Source organism: Vulpes vulpes, chromosome 1, assembly GCF_048418805.1.
Source record: "Vulpes vulpes isolate BD-2025 chromosome 1, VulVul3, whole genome shotgun sequence".
Classification (NCBI taxonomy): domain Eukaryota; kingdom Metazoa; phylum Chordata; class Mammalia; order Carnivora; family Canidae; genus Vulpes; species Vulpes vulpes.
This window is the reverse complement of record NC_132780.1, coordinates 103,083,999-103,105,476: the sequence shown is the minus strand read 5'-3', so window position 1 is coordinate 103,105,476 and position 21,478 is coordinate 103,083,999. Positions and strand designations below refer to the sequence as shown.

The window sequence follows — 21,478 nt, the reverse complement described above, 5'->3', positions numbered from 1 at the left end:
GAAGAAAAATCGAGGGAAGTCTGGAAAAGGTTTAAGGAATGCTCTAAGCTCAAGAATCTAGGGGTACTTTGTGGGGAGTATGTTAAAAATATTACTGATTAACTATTAATTTGTTTCTGAGCCACCTGCCTACATGAAATGCTTTTTTCTTTTTAATTTCTCACTACTATTTTAAAGAGTATACATGTCTTTCACAAGAAATGGAATCTTTGTAAGATCACTGATGCCTCTACCATTTTTTTCTTTGAATTGTTTACAGTTATTACTTGGCATTTGTTCTTTCTTTAGAGTAATGTGATTTTTTAATCACTAAGCATCCTAGTCACCATTTTCTAGTTAATGTCCAGTTTGGTATATTGTTCTGATGCTCTTACCCTACATTGTAAATATTACTGACATTATGAGAGTCCTACCAAATATCTTTTTTTCCCTTCCTTTCTAGGCAAATACTGTGGTCTGGGGTTGCAGATGAACCATTCAATTGAATCAAAAAGCAATGAAATTACAGTGCTGTTCATGAGTGGAATCCATGTTTCTGGACGAGGATTCTTGGCCTCATACTCCATTGTAGATAAACAAGGTAATTTTCAACTTTATAGCACGACTTCTACATTTTACAATTTCTAAAAACAAAAATGCGGTGTTTCTTTTAGTACTTGTTATCTGAGATTAGAATAGAGTAGAAAGACTGAACAGTTAGTAACATAAGTTTTAAAGATTTTACAAATAAAATTAGTCCAGAATTCTAAAAATTAGCAGTATATTAGCATTTATATAAATTCTGTGTACTTCCCTTTCCATAGTAGAGAAAATACTGATTTTTCACTTTTATAAGATTGGAACACAAATGACAATTACTTTTTAAAAATCTGTCAGTTGTTGAAATGTATTCTATAAACATAAAGCTTTATTATCCACAGATTACCATTTCATAGTACTTTGTTAAAGACCACATTACCATTCTTCTCAAAGGAATAGATTCTCATGGAATACTGAGACACTGCAAAATAAACCTGAGGTATTTTCTAGATTGTTAGTGTTGACAGTCTCAAGGGGGAAAATTGAAAGCAAAGCTATTAAGTGGAATAGAATGTAAAAGTTACTTGAAGTTCTAAAATAAAATGCAAGACTTGAACAAAATCTCTCGTGAATTTTGGCTACCGTGGCTTGGATTTGTTGGGGGCACTGTGGTAGGAAAGTTTTAAGAAGTGCTGCTAATGCAACAATATGTCCCACAAAGCAGTCAGTATTTTAAATTAGAAAATAGATGAATATTTTGATATTGAACAATGATTTAACTAAGTTGACAATTTAAAATTTGGGGAAAGCTGTTATTTTATGGTATATAAATGAGAAAATTGAGAACCTCCCAGGTGTGAAAATTTCGGGCACTGAGAATGAAGGCAGTGCTCGCTGTTCCTTCTCAGCTCTGGTGGGTTTGAGATAAACACCATAGGTCTCATTAACAGTTCCACCTAGAATGTGATAGAGAAGCAGCTGTTACCTGGGAAGAAAGATCTGCTTTTTCCTAATTTCTAAGCTATGGAACAAGGTGGGAAAGCTAATAAAATTCCTCTGAAAGAGTGAGAGAGAAGACTTGTTTGGATGGAATAATGGAAAGAAAAAACCCTTGGAAACAATACACTGGATAAACGATATTTCCAACAGAGCCAGTGCAGGTAAGGCAGGTGGTGCTGCAGGAGGAGCATCTCTGCCTCTGCCGCATGCTTGCCAGGTGGTTGCTGGCCTATCATTTCACTTCTCTAACCTCCGAGGATTGGCCGGGAGGAGGCACGCATACATGTGTGGTGTCTGTAAGCACATGACACAGTAGGCACAAAACAAATGTTAGTTTTCCCCTTTCACCACTGTACACACACACACACACACACACACACACACACACACACTCCCCACCATCGGAAGAGTAGATTAAAAGCACTAAGTGAGATGGTGATGGATTCCCATCCTTTCAGTTTTACTTCCTGAAAATCTTGAGTTGATAGGTAAAGAGGGTAGAAAATTTACAATTCATTTGCTGCTTATTCTCCTTGAGTTTCCTCCTCTCGGTATCGGCTTAAATTGTTAATTTTTTCTTCCTATTTTTCCCCTTTCTCTCTGTTCTTTATTGACTTGAAGTCTTTTTTTTTTTTTTTTTTTTAAGATTTATTTATTTATCTGAGAGAGTGCTGGAGCTCATGGACATGTGGGGCGGAGGGGCACAGGGTGGGAGAGAATCCTCAAGCACACTCCCCGTGGGGCTAGATCCTAGGACCTGAGCCAAAATCAGGAGCTGGCTGCTTAACCAACTGAGCCATCCAGGTGCCTCTTCTTGAAGGTTTCTTGAAAATAAATATCCTTTCATTTAAAAAAAAAAAAAAAGAAAACGATTTTTTTCATAGGGTATTTAAATTATGGAGCTTTTTGTTCTACAGAAACCTAAATGTCCTGCATTAAAGTTTAAGAATTGACCGTGACCTCAGATAACAGAATCAGAGTGTTGTAGACGGACATATATCTGTGCCAGATATCAAATGGTTATATCACTGTTTTAGATGAAACTTAGATTCCAGAGTTTTTTGGAATATCTACCATAAATCAGGAACTTCTTTTTAGTCAGGGCAGAATCATGGGAAATCCTCATTTCACGGCTCCCTCCCTCCTAGTGTTTACTTAGGTTTCCGCACATCCTTGCCTCTTCCATGAAGCATTTGTTTTATTTGAAGTTATAAGTGAATTGGCTAACCCCTAGAGAACCTTGGTTGAATTTCTTACCATTTCTTCTTGGGTGGCCTTTCAGACACAATTTTTTTTGATGACTCATTCATTTGAATGCTGATTGGCTTTGGTTGAGAGCCTCCGTTTGTTTCCACCCAGGAAACTGCTACCACACTGAATCCTGTGGATATTTTTAAGGGACCAGCACCACATGCCCCCAACATAGCAACCTCACTGGAAATTTAGGAGTATTTGGGAATGAAAAGATTGTGAACAATTTTGCTTCAACAGCTTCTTCATTTGTTAAACTCTCACACAAACACTTGTTAATGTTATACTGTGTATTGTTGATAGAGTCATGATTTTGCCTGAGGTAGACTGATTTTCGTGCCTTTATGCAAAAGCACGCTGCAAAATTACATTCCCTTCAGTGCCTTATTCCTACCATATGCCTGGCGCTGGGAAAACAGCAGGAAACAAGACACAGTTATTCCTTCGTGGGGCTTATAGTACATGGTTAGGAAAAGGCATTAAACACATGGTAACTCAATTGCAGTTATGATAAGTATGATGAAGGGAGAGTTCCAACAACAGGGCGGAAGGAGCAGGAGATTGATGAAGAGCCTAACTCTTCCACAGAAGTCACTTTTAAGTGAGGAGCGGAAGGATTAATTGGAAAGTTCTAGACATACAAGGAAGAAGATTCTAGGGAAGAGAACAGCAGATGCAAAGGCCCTGTGGTGGGGAGGAGCTGGAAAAGAAGCTGGCACAGCTAAGGTGGAATTGACTGCATGGTGAGCAGGTCACATTATTCAGAGCCTTGTAGAAAATGTCAGGTTTGGAGATTTTTCCTAAGAGTGCATGGAAGCTGTTAGAGCTGAGTAATGACACGAGTGGATTTGTGTTTTTATTTTTTATTTTTACAATCTTCCCTGCTCTGTGAAGAATGGGTCGAAGAAAAGAAGGAATAGTAGTAGGGAGTCCAGTTAAGAGGCTATTGGAGGATACTGGGTCAGGTGATTGAATTAAGAGGTCTTGTTTTATAAATCTAACTCTAGAATTAAGCCAGATTCTAATTCTTTTTAAAGACTTGAGAATCAGACATACCTTCTACAAGAAAATGTTTCAAAGAATTAGGATTCTTCCTACGTGTCAGTTGTAATAAGAGAGGCTTTGGACACAAAGACCCTCTTGTATGTATCTCTGAACTCCACTCATACCCCAGGGGTGTCTAGGGCACTGAACCTGGTGTCCTTTTCACTTTCCTGTCCAGTTTTCCTAAATTTTTTATAATTCCTCTCTGTCCCTAGGACAGGCTCTATTTGTTATGTGCCATAAATCGGTGGGGGGAGTAGAGGTATGTGTCTGCGTGTACGTGCCCAGCTAAGAATTGATAGTTGATACTTCTTTAGTAGAATATGAAATCATAACTTAAAAAGTAACTTTTAACCTCTTTATTTTAGATTTGACCAGTCCAGAATTTTGTCCTAGTTATACTAAAGTTTGTGCTCGCTTTTTTTTTTTTAAATAGGAAAAAATAGTGAATAGTTTAAAGTTTCATGTGAAATAAAATGAACCAATGTAGGTATGAATGAACTTTCCAGTTGGAACTCACAAGAACTTGTTTATTCACTGCCTGCTGACTCCTTAGAATCTGATAACAGTCTGTTTACGACTTAGGAACAGCAGAGCCAGGGGGCATGTTCCCATTTTACAGGATTATTTTTGCTATATGTTAGGTTATTTTTTAGAATTAACACTAATAGTTTAAAAGTTTCCCAATTGCTACCTTCTTTAACCACTTTTATTTTTTTTGCAAATATTTTCCATTTTTTCCATCTTACGGTAGATTAAATCAACTTGTAAATGAAACAGGGCAGACTATAGAACTACTTCCTAATAGAGTCCAGATTTCTGTAACTGCTTGTTTTGGTTTTTTTTTTTTTTTTGGTTGTTTTTTTTTTTTTTTTTTTTTTCTTCATGAGATGCTTTGGTTTTAAAAACAGCATGAATTGCTTAAGATTATTTGCTACCTTAATCATACAATAATTTTGTAGAAACTGTTCTGTTTTGAGTACTATGCTTAGCTAGGTTTTTCTTTTTAGTGTTTCTGTTGTGTTCCTGATTTTTGTTACCATTGTACCTGGTAAACATCTTAAACTCTTAAACTGTTCAGTAAGGTTTTATTAATGAGGTCTCAGTTTATATACATATTTTTAGGACACTTATTTATAATGACTTTTAATGTTGTGATATTTGTTTCTTCATGTAAACATACAGGAACTTAGGTATGAAGAGAGTTTGATTCACCATAAGTACCTTACAGCCCGACTCCATTGTTTATTAGGCAACCGAGTCACGCATGCATCATCCGTAAGAAATCAATGACTATTTTCACGTGAGCTCCTACTATAGACTCAGCTTCTGTAGATGGCATTGTACTATTTCTAAGAGAAACAAGATTTAATCTACTCTCAGCACGTAAAAGGAGACGAGATGTAAAATGCCTCCTGTAGTATCTGCCGCTGAGTAAATGTTATTTGACTCTGAATCACAATAAATTATGTTCTATTATATATGTAAATATTCCTTCATTAAACGGCAGATGGTACAAATTAATACCAGGTTCCTACCACAGAAACAAGGAATTATGCCCAAGGTCACATGGTAACATTGGCTGGAGAACTTGGCAACAGGAAGAGTCTTGTCCTGTATCCTGTAACACTTGGTCAAAGTAGCTGTCACAGCCTACAATGCCAGGTTTCTGACAAAGTGTGGCCTACAATGCCAGGTTTCTGACAAAGTGTGAAGCAGGAAGGCATGACTTCACGTTCCTTTAGCTTCTGAGAAATTTGTTATTTAAAGGATATTAGAGCAAATGAAGGAGAAGAATATATACTGTCCTCTTCATTTATTTTCTTCTTTCGGGCAAATAAATACAGTATCTTAGTTATAGTACTTATTGCTTCTTTGAGTTAGAATAAATACAGGCACTCAAGCTTCCTTTGTTTTAGAAGTAAATGGCTTCAACCAGACAAAAATTATACCCAGCAGCTAATATAGTTGGTGCTAACGCTGCTAAGAGTTTTTTCAATTTATTTAGTAACACGAAACAATATTAATTGGAGGAAGATCTACTTCATAATTCTGCAGTCTCAGAAATAGCCAGTGCTGTCTGCCAAAAATATTTCTGAGATAGTAACCAGTATACAATTTTTTAATTGATTTGCAAACTCAAAATATTTACCATATTTCTATGATGTTATGATGGGTTAACGTTAGATGTCATGTTTAAATAAATATTTTCATGGGGCAATTACAAAGTTCCTAGCCCATACAGTTAGTATGTAGTGGACAAACGTTTAATTGTACTGACATTAAATCACATGTGTGCATAGGATGTCCGTTATGGGGGACAGTAATATTACTAGGTTGGGAGCTATCTCAGAAAACCTGACGGTATTTTCATCAAGACGACCTTGAAATCCTTCATCCTGTTGTTGACTTTTGGCTTGCCTCTGTTTTTATATTTTCTTGTATTCTTCGTCACAAATACATTCTTCTTCCTTCACAAGCTCCCTGAGGCCTGCTTGCTCTAGAAAGATGCAGAGATGTTTGTCCGTATCCTTTGCTTTATTTGTGGTGCCTAGAACAACACCTGGTCATAATACATACTTACTAAATGTGTGTTGAGTGAATGAATGAACAAATGAATAAACCAGCGAACTGCCAATCCCAGCCCTCTTACTAGGCTTTATTTCATCCCTCAATGCACGTGATAAAGGAACATTGGTACCACTTTTATGTCACCTTCTTTTTCTTCATTTTTAAAGGCCTTATTACAGTTTTATTACACTGTATATTTCACCTACTTACAATATGCAGTTCATTGATTTTTTTAGTATATTCGCAGTTGTGCAGTCATTGGCCATAGTCAATTTTAGAACATTCTCATCAGCCTAAGAGAAGCTCCACGGTCACTAGTGGTCACCCTGTGTTCCCTATCCCCTTAACCCTCTCCCTCTCCAGTCCTAGGTACCCACTAAACTACTTTTTCTCTATATAGTGTTACCTATTTTGGATGTTTTCATAAAACTGGAGTCGTACAACCTGTGGTCTTTCATGGCTAGCTTCTTTCACTTAGCATGTTTTCAGAGTTGATGTTGTAGTATGTATGAGCATTTCACTTTTTATAGCTGAGTAATACTCTACTGTATGGATAGACTACATTTCTCCATTCATTAGTTGATAAACATCTGTATACAGGTGTTTGTATGGACGTGCATTTTCATTTTTGGGTATATACTAGTAGTGTAATTGCAGGGTCGTACAGTATCTCTGTGTTTACCCTTTTTTAAGAAACTGCTTAACTGTTTCCTAAAGCAGTTACACCATTTAAAAATCCCTCAAGAAGTGCATGCGGGTTCCAGTTTCTCCGCATCCTTGCCAACACTTGTTATTATCTGTCCTTTTGACTCTCGTTATCCCAGTGTGTATGTGTTATCTCATAGTGACTTTGATTTGCATTTCCCTGATAGTTAATTATGTTGAGTATCTTCATGTGCTTACTGGCCATCTGCATGTCTCCTTTGAAGTACTCTATTCAGATCCTTTGCTCATTTTTAAATTCGGTTGTCTTTGTAAAATCAAGTCGGAATAATTCTTTATGTATTCTTGGTACTAGATCCTTATCAGATTTCTGTGATTTGCAAATATTTTCAATCATTGTGGGGATTATTGTTCTCTTTCATGATAGCATCCTTTTAAGCTCGAAATAATTAATTTTGATGAAATGCAGTTTATTTTTATGTGGCTACTTATGTTTTTGATATCATAGCCAAGACAACAGTGCTTACTCCAGGGTTAAGATTTATCCCTGTGGTTTCTTCTAAGAATGTTATAAGTTTAGCTCTTAAATTTAGATCCCGTTTAATTTTTATATGGGATCTGAGGTCAGGGTCCAGTTTCATTCTTTTGCATGTGAAAAATGCTTGTCCCAGTCCCATTTGTTAAAAAGACTATCCTTCCTTGCCATAGAATCATTCTGGCATCCTTATCAAAATCAGTTGGCTTTAAATTTAGAATTTATTTCTGGACTCTCACTTCTGTTCCATTCGTTATAATTTCTTATACGTTGCTGTCAGAAGGCTCTGAGGCAGATGGTCTCTTTTGAGCTGTACTCATCCTGCCTAAGCCGTTGGTATTACCTGGGAGCCTTGTAGTAATAGTGGTTTTCTGGAAGGCTGTTTACCTGGGAAAAGCTTTCAGGGAAGACACATTTTAAAGCTTCTTCATTGCCTGTATGATGTTTTCTTCACCTTTGTGGAGTTGTAAAGCTCAGTATTTGTAATCATGATTTCCTTTTTCTGTCTTTAGTCTTCTTGGCTCTCTTCATAGCTGTCCAGTTTGAATTTCCTATTTTCCTCCTCGGGACTTGTATTGAGCCCCCACGGAATTTAAAAGCAAGGTCAAGTGAGTTGCATACATGTGCTTGGCCTACTCTGGAGTTTTAGCACTGCGTGGACTTGTAATAAAGCCCTGTCTGATCAAGTATATCCATAGTTGACCAGTATCCTGGCATTTGGCCTGAAAGCCGTGAGGCCAGCCGGCAGTCTTCTTGTGGCGTGAATGCCATGTTGGACCACACAGGTACCTCTGCATCCCAGGCTATTATTTCTAGAAGTTCAGCTTCTAATCTTAGAAGTGAGAAACTCTTTTGGTGGAGCAGGAAAGCAGAAAATCAGTTCTAATTGATGCAGTGTGAAGAGTGCTAGGAATAACTAAGGTATAGGTAATTCAGTATGTTTGCTTTTCTCATTTAGCCAGGTAATCGTGAACCCCTATCCAGGCATGTATTCTCTTAAACTCCTGAAACACAGATTTAATCATCGTCCATGGGCCTATGGTGTGTAGATATTAGTCCACGTAATCACTCTCAAATACCACTTTCGTATAGGTATAAGGTTATTATTCTCAGATTGTTTCAAAGCACATTTCATGTGGGTGATAATCCCATCATTTTTCAGAATTGTAAAATAGAATAATCAGTTATCCTGTGCCTGCTGCGGTGGCCATTAATTTAACGAGTATTTGCAAGGTGTCAGTGTGCTAGGACACTAGTGCATTGTCACCATCAGCATGGCTGTAAGGCCAAGCATTTATATGTGAAATCCCTTACCTTTGTGATTGCTTTAGGGCCTTCTAGGTGTTCCTTCATACAAGCCAGAACACGATTGGACTTAGCCAAATATGCTTACGATCACAAACTTTGTATTCATCCACTATTCAGTAAACGTTGACTGAAAGCCTCCTCATCTGCTGTGATTGCTGCTGACGATACAAAGGAGGACTGACCCCTTCTCTGTCCATAGTTTAGGCATCATGAAATGATGCTTATAACTCTACTACTGCCTCAGTGGATTGTTCTTACGTAACACACGGTACTTGGACAACACATAATAGTCACCTACTCATTAAAACAAACAAATCTTAGGTGCCCACTATGTGCTAAAGGTGTTTGACTTGTGAAGATGAGGAACAGCTTCTGTGAGGAAGTGACAGGTAAGGCAGCAAGGCTCAGGGACAGGAGAAGATCATTACAGGTCGAGAGGGCAGCGTGTGCCAGAGGAGCCAAAGAAGGCTAGTGTGGCAGGAACCCAGCACAGGTAGGAAACCAGACTTAGCCAGAAGCAGGCTGTCACGTCAGGACCCATGAGCTGTGTTGAGGACTTGGCCTTCTGTCCTAAGCGCAGAAGGAAGACGCTGACCTTTTGGAGCTAAGAGCTGCCTTTTACTCGACCTGTGAACTGAGTCTTAATGAAACAGGTTAGCTCTTACTCAGATTTGATTTCTAGATAGAAATGTTAAAACTTTAAAGTTCCTTCTTATTTAGATAAGTGTTTCTTCGACTTCATTGTGCTCAAGAATTACCTGGAGGACTTGTTAAAGCAAGTGCCCGCTCCCAGAGATTCTGTTAAGTCTGGATGGTGTTCAAGAATTTGAATTTCTCTTAAGTTCGTGGAAGATCCTCATGTTGCTGGTCTAGCCATGGACTAGAGTTTGAGTATCAGTTACTTAGAGTAACAAAATTAATTCACCTGTCGTTTTTCATTGTTTTCCTTGTGTGTAACTAGCAAAGGATCGTTTTTTAGTTCTATAATAATGATTTTTCTTTTTTCAGGAGCTGTATTTTATAGGAGTTAAGTCTATACATTATACCTGTCTGTGTACCTTCTATATATAAATATACAGGACTCTGTGAGGTGATACGGTAGCAAAGAGGATTGGAAAGGCATAGCCCCAGAAATCAGGATACTTAAAATCAAAAAGAAATCATGATTAACAAAAACATGTAAAAAGTTATGAGAACCACCTCGACACTGTTGAAATTTAAAATTTGGAACAGTATCATTTTGGGATTTGGAAACAGTTGGTGTTTTAGTAAGAGTAGACCTATGTATTATTGAATCCGGTTTTTATTTTTGTTTTTCTAGATCTAATCACTTGTTTAGATACTGCATCCAGTTTTTTGGAACCTGAGTTCAGGTATGACCATATTTGTAACTTTCCCCCCCTTGAATGTCACTCTTCCTCTACTTCATCATTATTCTTACACACTTCGGATTAATGTACATCAGTGTATGTATCACAGGTGTGACACGCAATCATTGTTCTGAGATGTCAATAAATTAGAGCTTGTTTTAAGCCCTTGAGTTCCTATGTTTACATTTTGCTTTAATTGTAGCATTTGGATCTTCTCTACCCTGAAAGTATAATTTTAATATGCTTTAAAAGTAGAACTGGTCCCCTTTCAAAACCTGGCAAAACTGCTAATGAAGTTAGAGAAGCTAACTCCCCACCCCCCAACCCCTTTCAGAAAAGGGGAAAGAATGATTTAGGCTCCGAGGGAATTCTTCAGTGTTCTTGCCCAGGCAGCGTTTCTACTACTGTTTCCCTGCTTTATGTCCTTGTCTCTTGTCTGGACTGGGATTAACTTCTATTTTATTTTCCATTTGTAACCTTCGCTGGCTTTTATCCTGCCCCTCGCATTGCCGCCAGGTTTCATCCTAAGGTAGATGCCTGATCCTTCCCCTACTTTAAAATCCCCAGGCGCTCCTTGTTATTGAGACAAAATGACATCTAGATCTCTTGGCCTGGGTTTCACAATCCTTCGCAGGTAGGCCTCGGGCCATTTGTCCAGTATCATCTTATGTACTTAGGTTCAAATGGCTCTGGATTCCTTACGCTGCTCTGAGCTCTCAGAACTGTTGCCTGGAGTTGCTGGACTCCTCTGCTTGGCGAATTTGTTCTCATCGAAGTGGCACCTGTCTCAGGAACCTCCCCCTGACTTGCTACCACACTGCAAAGAGCAGCCTTTATTTTGTCATAAAGGATTGTTCTTTCTCTGTGGGATGGGTACACTCTTCAGCACTTCAGAGGGTCCCGGTCAGCAGGGGGGACTCTGGCAGAGGTTGTGTGATGCACAGCCTCTGCTCTGGCCTCCGTCACCACCATCCATACATGAGCTGCTGTATTCCCTGGCCTGGACGGCTGCGCCACCAGCCCAGCAGTGTCTCAGCGTGCCCTCATGGTTCCTTACAGCCTCTTTCTTCTCAGGAGCCAGAATGATCTCTTTCAGAAGTATAAATCAGATGATATGTATAAGCTTTGAAATCCTTCGTTGACTTCCTAGTTTTACTTAGAAATACATTCCAGACTCCTCGCCGTAGTCCACAAGGCTTCAGCACCATCTGGCTCCTGTCCACCTCTTGAGCCTTCTCTCAGTCTAATGTTACCTTTGGGTCGGACAGTGCTCACTGTACTCTATCTGTGCTGCTCATCCTCAGGTGCAGATACACACGGGCCACCCTGCCTCGTGGGCATGCTGCTCCTGCTGATTAGGGTGCATTTTCCTCCCTTCCTCGGGGCCCCGTGTCATGACTTCCGCAGTGCAGAGCCCTGTGTAAGAGCATGGACTCTGGAGCCACTTACTAGTTGTGGGACCTGGGCACACCGTTTCGCAGCTCCCTCTTCTGTTAGATGAGGATGATACTAAGACCTACTACTTGGGTTCTTGTGTGGGTTCCGGAGCTACTCAGAAAGCCTGCTGGCACATAGTAAATTTACTGAATGTTTGTATTACTTTTATTAAGTTTGCTTCCTCCCAGTAATTTCATGGAGTGCCTTTTCTTCATAGCAGAACCATAATCTGATGATTGCTCATTTAAATATTAGTTTAATGTCCACCCTACCCCCCTACCCCGGCCTCTGGAGGGTAAACCCAGCGAAGACTGGGCCATATTTATGTGTTTGATTTTCATAAACCCAATACCTAGCAAAGCCCAGCATGCAACAGACAACATAATAGACATTCAGGTAACTGTGGGTGCGTGGGTGAGTCAATGAATGAATGAATGAATGCCAGACCTTTTTAAGTCAAATTTGATCAATAAAGGATTAGTGAAATAAATTAGTTTATCCACAAAATAGAAGAGCGAGTAGCTATTAAGTATGAATAGATCTTATAAGTAAAAATATGTCTGTGATGAATTATGAAGTAAAATAAAGCAATATGTAGAATATGAAACAATTATTTTAAATATGTGAGTGAAGATGTGTTATGGGGACAGATAGAATAAAGTCTGAAAGGGCTTTTTGGAAATAGTAGGTAGTGAGACAATAGTATTTAATGAACTGAAAAATGAATATGTGATGTTTTTGTTCTTTTCCCCGCAGTGAGCACAGAACTATATTATACCCTTTAACTTGTTTTTATTTCACAGTAAGTACTGCCCAGCTGGTTGTTTGCTTCCTTTTGCTGAGATCTCTGGAACAATCCCTCATGGATATAGAGATGTAAGTCTAAGGAACATAGACTTAGTTGAAGCCACGAGAGAACTATATTTTTTTTAAACTCCCAAATAGGTTGATGTACCTATTGTTTATCTTTCATCTTGATTTATTTTCTAGGAATTATTTCCCTTTAGAATCACGTAATATTTTATTCTTTGTCTTGTGCTACATGTCTGTACTATGTTATCACGTTAATCATCCTGTGTTTATTGAGCAGACTGCCCTGGTCAACTCATTTCTTGAGGAAGCATAAGTGTCTTGTTTATAAATTGTCAAAAGAAAGTGAAATAAGTAATCTTTTATTTTCCCTTTCCTCAAGTCCTCGCCGTTGTGCATGGCTGGCGTGCATGCAGGAGTAGTGTCAAACATTCTGGGTGGACAAATCAGTGTTGTGATCAGTAAAGGTATCCCGTACTATGAGAGTTCTTTGGCCAACAATGTCACGTCTGTGGTGTAAGTATATACGTTACTGGTCATAGTAACGGTGTTGGGCACGGGTGGCATAGCAACTAGTTAGACCTCAGCAACATCAATGTTAATGGTGTTCAGGAGGTAACCTTTGTGTGACAGGCATTCCCATTTTTGTGTGTTGGTTGAGCATACTGAAGAGTCCAGGCAGGTTGCACTACCTTAACATGCTCTCCCATCACAAAGGTCGTCATTCTCTAGGATGATTTTGTACTTTTCTGAGTGTTGAAAATGCCTAGAGTAAGGGTCTAAGAGTCTTTGGCCAAATTTTTACTTCATTTTCAAGATTAGAAGGCATAACAACTCTGTTTCTTATAGACTGTGACCTAGGATGGATTGAGGATAACTGAAATATTTTGAGTATAAGTTAGATTTTGACATAAATTCAGAAGTAGCAGTATTATGAATCCTCCTCTCATCAAAAGAGAATGTTTTAAGAATGTATCTTTATGGTCACTACAGTTATCTGTTTTATGAAACACAGACAAGGCATCAAACGCAGGAAAGGTTGAAACATTAAATAGAAATGTAATATTTGGGATCTGTTTTGGTAAATCTCACCTGTTAGATGGGCTTAGTCCTATAGACAATACTGAGTCTAATTGAAACCAGCTTCTCTTCAGAGGTTCTTGGCCAGTTTTCATTCAGAAGATGAGAGCATGAGCCATATCCATGACAGTATTAAGGAGGAGACACCAAACTTTTTCTGTAAAGAATCAGATAGCAAATATATTAGGTTTTATAAAGGCCACATGTCCCTGTCACTTATGCTTTTTTGGTTCATTTAAAACTCTAACCACGTAAAAACCATTCTTAGCTCACTGGCCATACAAAACAGGCCATGCATGAGCGAGCCATCGTTTGCCCATCCCTGGTTAGAGTTAGCAACCTTTCCTTCTCTTGGTTTCTTCTAGATGATTTTATGCAGAGACTTCTCATTCCTTTCCCCTCTACTATATTTAGAAATAATTTTGTCAGTTCTCTTTCTTTCACACCTTAAGAAAAAATAAGGATAGGTTGCATTCACTTGTAATAATTGTTTGAATGTTATGCTAAAGGCAAGAGCATATGCTGATGTTCTGATCTCCCCAAGTTCTTTAGAGTCCTTGGTAAACTACTCCCTTGTCCCACTGCTCCATTCTCCCCAACTGCATTTCCTTGCCTCTTACTTTGAAATCCAGATGCAGTGCTGCATTGTAACACTGAAACTACTTCTTAGCTGTGTTTATTTTCTGTAACAAATGCAATCTTTTCTGTTTGTAGCCAGCTTTTTTTCTGTTTACCCAAGGAAACTTAAGCCTCATTCCCTGAGAATTAGTGTACTTGCAACAAAAGCAAATGACACAGAAAAGTTTGAGGAATCAGTTTATTTCCATGAAAGATAAATAAGTACATGTTAAAGGTTACACGGGCTTACTTGGCACATTTCATGTATGAGACAGGCAGTAGGTACTCATAGAGAAAGTTGTTTATGCTGATTTCAGAAGTTGTTCTGCTTTGAAATGAGACCTTTTTCGCCTAAGAATAGCATCGGTTGTCTAACATATAGCCATAGAATATCCTTAGTTCTTTATATAGTAAAGTAAAAACAAAAGAAAAAGTTTTACTTAAGAAAAATATAGGGAAGTCAATATATGAGTGTCACCAAGAACAACCTTTCTCTCTTTCAGGGGACACTTATCTACAAGTCTTTTTACATTTAAGACAAGTGGTAAGCCTCTCATGGACTTTTATAACTTATTATAATTTGCGCAATAGTTAATATTTTTAAAATACCATCATGTAGTATGCCAATTGTTGGTGTTTTGCACCTTCTCGTATGTCACAATAATATAATAGATGGAATAAACTGGAGGTTTTATATTTAATAAAGAAATGATCATGTAAGCAAGGAAAGTTCCTTAGGAAAGGTGATTTTTTAAATATGTCTGAAGAAGGAATTAATTCAACAGAAAATACTTATTGAGTGCCTTTGATTTGTTAGGCACTGTCCTGGTGTTAATGAAACAAAGGTGAACAGAATAAACAAGATCCTCCTTTCTTGGAGCTTAGATACTGGTATTGAGAGATTAACAGTAAACAGTAGGTAAATAAATTACTATATATGATGTACTTTTAATATTATTGAAGATGTAGAAAAATCGGTCAAGGAAAGCAGATATAGGCAATGCAGGAGTGCCTGGCTTGGAGTTTTAAGTGGGGTCAGGATAGGCCTCATGGAGAATGTGACATCTGAGCAAACACCTAACTGCAGTAGGGAGTGAGTCCTCCACTGGTCTGGAGACAGTATCACAGGGAGAGGATAATGTATTCCCATTAAATTAATGGTTATTGCTTGTGAATAAGTATGTCTGTACATTTCCTGATGAGACACAAAGACATAGACCCAAGAAACATTTGCCTACGTTTGATATTTCTCTATTACAGTATATTATTAGCACAGTGTATATTAATTGCATATACAATAGAAAGTTTCCAGTGAGCAAATTTATACAGATTTTGAATTTATATCTAGAAATCAAATTTCTGTCTTTTTTGTTTCAGGTTGTTATGGAACCCTGGGGATGGAATCTGGTGTGATTGCCGATCCTCAAATAACAGCATCATCTGTGCTGGAATGGACTGACCACACAGGACAAGAGAACAGTTGGAAACCCGAAAAGGCCAGGCTGAAGAAACCTGGGCCTCCCTGGGCTGCTTTTGCCACTGATGAATATCAGTGGTTACAAATAGATCTGAATAAAGAAAAGAAGATAACAGGTCAAGAGACATAATTTTCTAGAATGCTTTATAGTTCTGATTTTATTTGGAAATCTGATGACATCTAAGATTTTCATAGGAAATTAGGTCACTGCCAATTTAATTGTATGGTTTTAAGTTTTCTTTACTGGTGTTAAGTATTCCAAAAGGTAGTTTTATTAAAACATGGCAGAGTAAAGGTGTTGGTTTTTGATTTTTACTAGCTTTTCATTTTCATTGTAATAAAATTCTTTTAAGGTAGTGTTTCAATTAAGTGATCTTGATATTTGAAATTACCATCTCTTCTAGTCATTAAAGGAAATTCATGTTCAAGGAGTTCATTTTAAGTGCTATAAATAATATTCTGCCTGTGTCTGAATACAAATTTATTTGGAGCAATTTATCAAATGGTCAGTATAATTTATTAGAATTATTAGGTGAGGTAGTTTTGTTAAAGATTTATTTTGATTTGGCACTGAAAAAAATAATTGTTTTAATCCATTTATTCCCAGGCAGTCATTGTTACTTGGTAGATGAGATATATTTTGCAATGACATGAATACAAGCTGTCAAAATAGAACAGTCCTTTCCCTATGTGCTCCCCTAACTCTTGTGTCTCTACAAGGGAACAAAGGCAAGGATTTAGTTGCTATTATGATGAAACCTTGCACTTGGAGATGGTAATGGGCCATTGGCAAACATGTTTTAACAGTGCACTTTGGATGTTTGTGCTTCAATGCTGAACAGACTTCAGGGATCAGACTGTGTGCACTAACGAAAGCAACTTTCCATTCCCTAGGCATTGTAACTACTGGCTCCACCATGGTGGAACACAATTACTATGTGTCAGCCTACAGAATTCTATACAGTGATGATGGACAGAGATGGACTGTGTACAGAGAGCCAGGTGTGGAGCAGGATAAGGTAAGATGATTGCCAGGGTGTTTTTGAAAATGGGCCTCTGCCAGAAATCGTGGACATTTTCATGTGCAGTGTTCATGTTAGCTATTGCTAGGTCTTTGCTCTCTCTTGGTTATGTTAGGTTATGTTGGTTATTAGCCGTACTCTTCTAACTGTGGTTAGGAGATTCTCAGTGGTTCTAGGTTCCTTTTGATGATCTCAGATTTCTTAACTCAATTGTTTAGGTACTTGATTAAGAAGTTCTAAAAAGAAGGGGTACCTGGCTGGCTCACGTGGCAAAGCATGTGATTCTTGATCTCAGGGTCATGAATTTAAACCTCACTTTGAGTGTAGAGCCTACATAAGTGAATGAAGGAATGAATAATTTTTAATCAGTAGTGGTAACTTATTAAAAAAAAATTCTAAAAAGGAACTTGTAATTTCTTGTCATAAATAAGTTTTTCCTGTTAATCCACAGAATGATGGAGAGCCTAATTTGTCCCCAGATTTCTTCTATGGAGGCAAGGGGACAACAGACAATAGCTGAAGCCAAAAGTGCATTATAGGATGGGATGTAGACTTGAAAGTTCATTTCAAGATCACTATACCAAATTGGGGCTTAGAAAACTTGTTTTTTCCCATCTGAAGAGTTTCCTTAGCTTCCATGCTAATTATCAAATTGTTTTAGTTCACAGTGATAATGCAGGAATGTTTCAGAGCAGATGATCAGGGGTGGGGAGTGGGGAGTAGTGGCTATCCTCTAGATGACACTTTCGCCTGGGCTCCTGGCCTGTGATCCACCACGAGGACCTTGGAACTTGGGGAAGTCCTTGCTCCCAAGGAAGGCCAAGTTCTTCTCATCTAGAACTGAAATTATAAGCACAAATTTTTTTTTTTCCATGAAACTTCCCTGAGTTCCATTTCAATTCTATATACCCTCCGTTCTCTATCATATATATGATTTGCTGATATGTCTTCAATTTCCACTTTTCTTATCTCTCTATTCAGAAAACTCGAGGGGCTCCTTATAATCTGTCATGTGGATCTAAACCCTTCCGTTGTTATTCAAGGCCTCCTTCCTCTCTCTTCTGCGTGATAGCACATGACCTTCATCTTTGGTGAGGCTCTACCCATTGAAGTAAATAACAGTATTGTCTTTGTACCTATCTTCCTTCTGCTTAATAACCTCAAACTTGGCTACCTTTTTACTCTGAGTACATCCATACCTGTTTGTAGAATATGTATTGTACTTGCAGAATATAGTTAACTTTTTGAAATTATAAAAAAGTATCCATGATTCTATTATAAAAACATCTAGCACGATTGAATTATATTTCTGAAAAAGACTTCCTTTTTTGCTTCATTTTTGAAGGATAATTTCATTAGGTATAGAATTCTAGGTTGATTTTGTTTTCCCCTCCACACTTTAACTATGCTGGTCCACTGTTTTCTGGTTTACATTTTTCCAGTGAGAATTCTATCTTTCATGCCTTTGTTCCTCATTATGTAATGTGTCTTTTTATTCCTTGTCTGTTTTTAAGATTTTCTTTTTAACGTCTATTTGAAGCAATTTGATTATGATGTGCCTTTGTGTAGTTGTCTTCATGTTTCTTCTGCTTGGGCTTCTTTGATCTCTTGGATCTGCTATTTATAATTTGCATCAAATTTAGAAAATTATAGGCCATGTTTCCTCAAATATGTTTTCTCAAATATGTTGCCTCCCTAATTCTAATTACATGAATATTATGACTATTAAAGATGTCTCACAGCTTACTGATGCTCTGTTCATTTTTTTTTTTTTAATCTTTCTCCCTGTTCTAGTTTGGAAAATTTACTGTTTTGCCTTAACTTCACTAATCTGTTCTGCACTATCTAATATATTAATCCCATCCTGTGTACTTTTATCTTCAACATTGCATTTTTGCTTCCAGATATTCAGTTTGGCGCTTTTAAAATTTCTTCCAAGTCTCTCCTGAACATACTTATGCTTTTTTCTACCCCTAAAACCTATGGAATATATAGTAACTCTTTTGATGCCCTTATCTGCTAATTCTGTCTACTAATGTGTCATATGTGGGTCTTTTTACGTGGATGGATATTATGAGTCATATTCCCTGGTAATTTTTGGTTGGTTGCCAAACATGATGGACTTTTATGTTGTTTGGTGCTAGGGTTGCTTTCTGTTTTCTACATATTTTAGAGCTTTATTCTGAGACACAGGTTACTTGGGAATTATTTGGTCTTTTTAAGGTTTGCATTTTAGCTTTGTTAGGCAGGACCTGAGCAGCTTTTAGTTCTAATTTTTTTTCTGCTACTGAGACAATACTGTTCTAAGTACTCAACCCAAAGTCTCATACATTATGAGTTTTCTCCATGCTATCTATCGGTAATGTGAGCTGTTCCCAACCCTGCATAGCGCTGAGAATTGTTGGGCTGGCTCCTTTCCAACACTTCTTTTCCCATCCACAGATCGTTTACTTTACATGCAACTGAAGATTTAGGGGAAACCTCCCCTACAGATCCAAGAAGTCCCTCTTTGTGCAGTTCTCTTCTCTCCTATACTCTGTCTTGCACATTCTAGCTACTTTGGCTTCTCCATCTCTGAGCTCTGTGTCCTCAATTCAGGAGACCACCAAGGCTCTCTCCAGACAACACTGGGGCAATAGAAAGGCTCACCTCATGTGTCTTTTTTCTCTCAGGGATTCAGTGCGCTATGCTGCCTATTGTCCAGTGTTTCATATATCCTGTCTGATTTTTTCAGATGTGTAAGGCAAAGAGTAAACTTTTAGTCCCTGTTGTTCTGTCCTGAAGAGAAGCGGAAGTCCTTATATTGAAGTATATGGAATACCAGTCTCTTGCCTCACTTACGTTAGCCCATCTGCTCTCTCATTGACCTCCCAACTCCAGAGTAGTTGATGTGTTCATTTCCACACCCTTTCTAAGCATGCACATATGCAGGGACACATACAGATTGAGATGGCTTTAAGGTTTGTTTTCAGAAGATAGCAGTGTATGTACAACTTCATAATATATTACTTTTTAATAGTGTGCCATATCTGTGTGTGGTGATATCTAATAAAATTTAAGTTCTTTGAGAGTGGAAACTTTGACTTCCGTTTCCATTTTTATCCTCATGACACCTTGCAGACCTTCCTATACTCAGGGGCTTTTAATAAATGCTCATAGATTATAGCAGATCTTTTTTACTTAGTTCATATAAAATTTTTCTCCCTTAAGCTTTTTCATAAAAATGAAACTATAGTGTGAAGTAAGGCCTCAGGGATAGTTTTTATGTCCTAAAATGATTACGGTTCCTGTTCCACTAAAATAATAGACTGCAAATAATTGCCTTCATTTCAGAGTAATATCTGAGGAAATAATGGAAGTTTACTAGGTAGGGGATTATTATAACTTCAAAACAAACCTTGTAGAAAATGAAGGCTGTTAACACGTCTTAGAAATTTACAGTCTAATACTTTGTGAATCAGCCAAAAGAAAGTAGCTCTATTTGGACATGACTTGATTGAAGAGTTAAACATTAACTTGCTCTCACATCAACTGATAAAAATACAAACCCCGTTGGTTTTAGGCAGCTATCTATCTCTTGGCAGTCTTTAGAAACTAGCCTGGTGATTTCACCCAAAGGAAAAGGGAGGACTTTTTGCTTAGTGGAGCTCTAGAGTTAAGTCAGAAGACTTGGACTCAAGTCACTGCTCGATTATTGACGTTATCCAGTCCACTTACATTCTGGCAGCTGCAGTTTTCTGGGTCCTGTGTATTTCATGGGGTTGTCCTAGAGAACAGTTGAGATAATTATGTGAAAATGCTCTGTTAGTAAGAGCCCTTCAGTGTTATATATTATCATGATTTGCTTGAAATGGTTGAGGGGATGAGCTAGTCACTTGAAATCGTATTTTTATCTAATACATAGAATGCATATAATACATAGAATGCATCTGTTGCTGTTTACATGGGTTCATTAAAATTAGGCAGCAGCGTTTCAGAATCACTTGTCTGGTTTAGATAGCAACAAGGAATGAAAGTGGGTTTAACATGAGAACTGTCTTTATGTCGTTTATCCAGTAGGTGGGGGTATCTGACTGTTGCATATTCCTTAGTCGATGTTCACTTTCTGTGCCTCTTCTGCGAGAAAAATTATGAAAAGTACACAGTAAAGCATTTCCTCTAAGACTGTATGTTCAATTATGCTTCACTTTGAAAATTAATATATTTGAACAGTTGGTAATCCCACAGGGCTACAATTCCTAATTTACTAATAGAATTATACTGCCTCACGGGACTGAAACCCTCTTCCCAGTTGCCAACTCAGCATTTTTATTATGTTTAAATCACATTAAAATCGTTTGTGTATTCAGTACTTTTATAAGTGTTTGTTTAAGAATGTGTAGCTTCTTAATGGTTTGTCCAAATTATGATTAATTTATTTTCTGAGAAATTAATTCTTACTGTCATACTTTACAGATGTCATTTAAGACCCAGAGAAAAAAAAAAAACAAAAATGTTTCAGTGGAACAGTATAACCCTGACTTCTGTTGATGTAAAGTACCAATTTTTTGTTGTTTTTTAAAGATATTTCAAGGAAACAAAGATTATCACCAGGATGTGCGTAATAACTTTTTGCCACCAATTGTTGCACGTTTTATTAGAGTGAATCCTACCCAGTGGCAGCAGAAAATTGCCATGAAAATGGAACTGCTTGGATGTCAGTTTATTTCTAAAGGTAAAGCAACAGTATTTTATTTTCACTGGATTAATTTAAAATGGCTTTGCGGCTCTCAGA

General features: G+C 37.7%; 1 protein-coding gene across 1 annotated transcript in view; it reads left to right on the top strand.

The window, feature by feature from the left end:
* DCBLD2 (discoidin, CUB and LCCL domain containing 2) overlaps positions 1-21,478 on the top strand; it is an 86,529-nt gene that overhangs the window by 49,340 nt on the left and 15,711 nt on the right. Inside the window, exons 3-10 of the mRNA XM_072721316.1 lie at positions 443-580; positions 10,212-10,263; positions 12,501-12,573; positions 12,890-13,023; positions 14,709-14,749; positions 15,583-15,798; positions 16,577-16,701; positions 21,268-21,418. Coding sequence (XP_072577417.1) covers positions 443-580; positions 10,212-10,263; positions 12,501-12,573; positions 12,890-13,023; positions 14,709-14,749; positions 15,583-15,798; positions 16,577-16,701; positions 21,268-21,418 — 930 coding nt within the window. The remainder of the gene's footprint in view (positions 1-442; positions 581-10,211; positions 10,264-12,500; positions 12,574-12,889; positions 13,024-14,708; positions 14,750-15,582; positions 15,799-16,576; positions 16,702-21,267; positions 21,419-21,478) is intronic.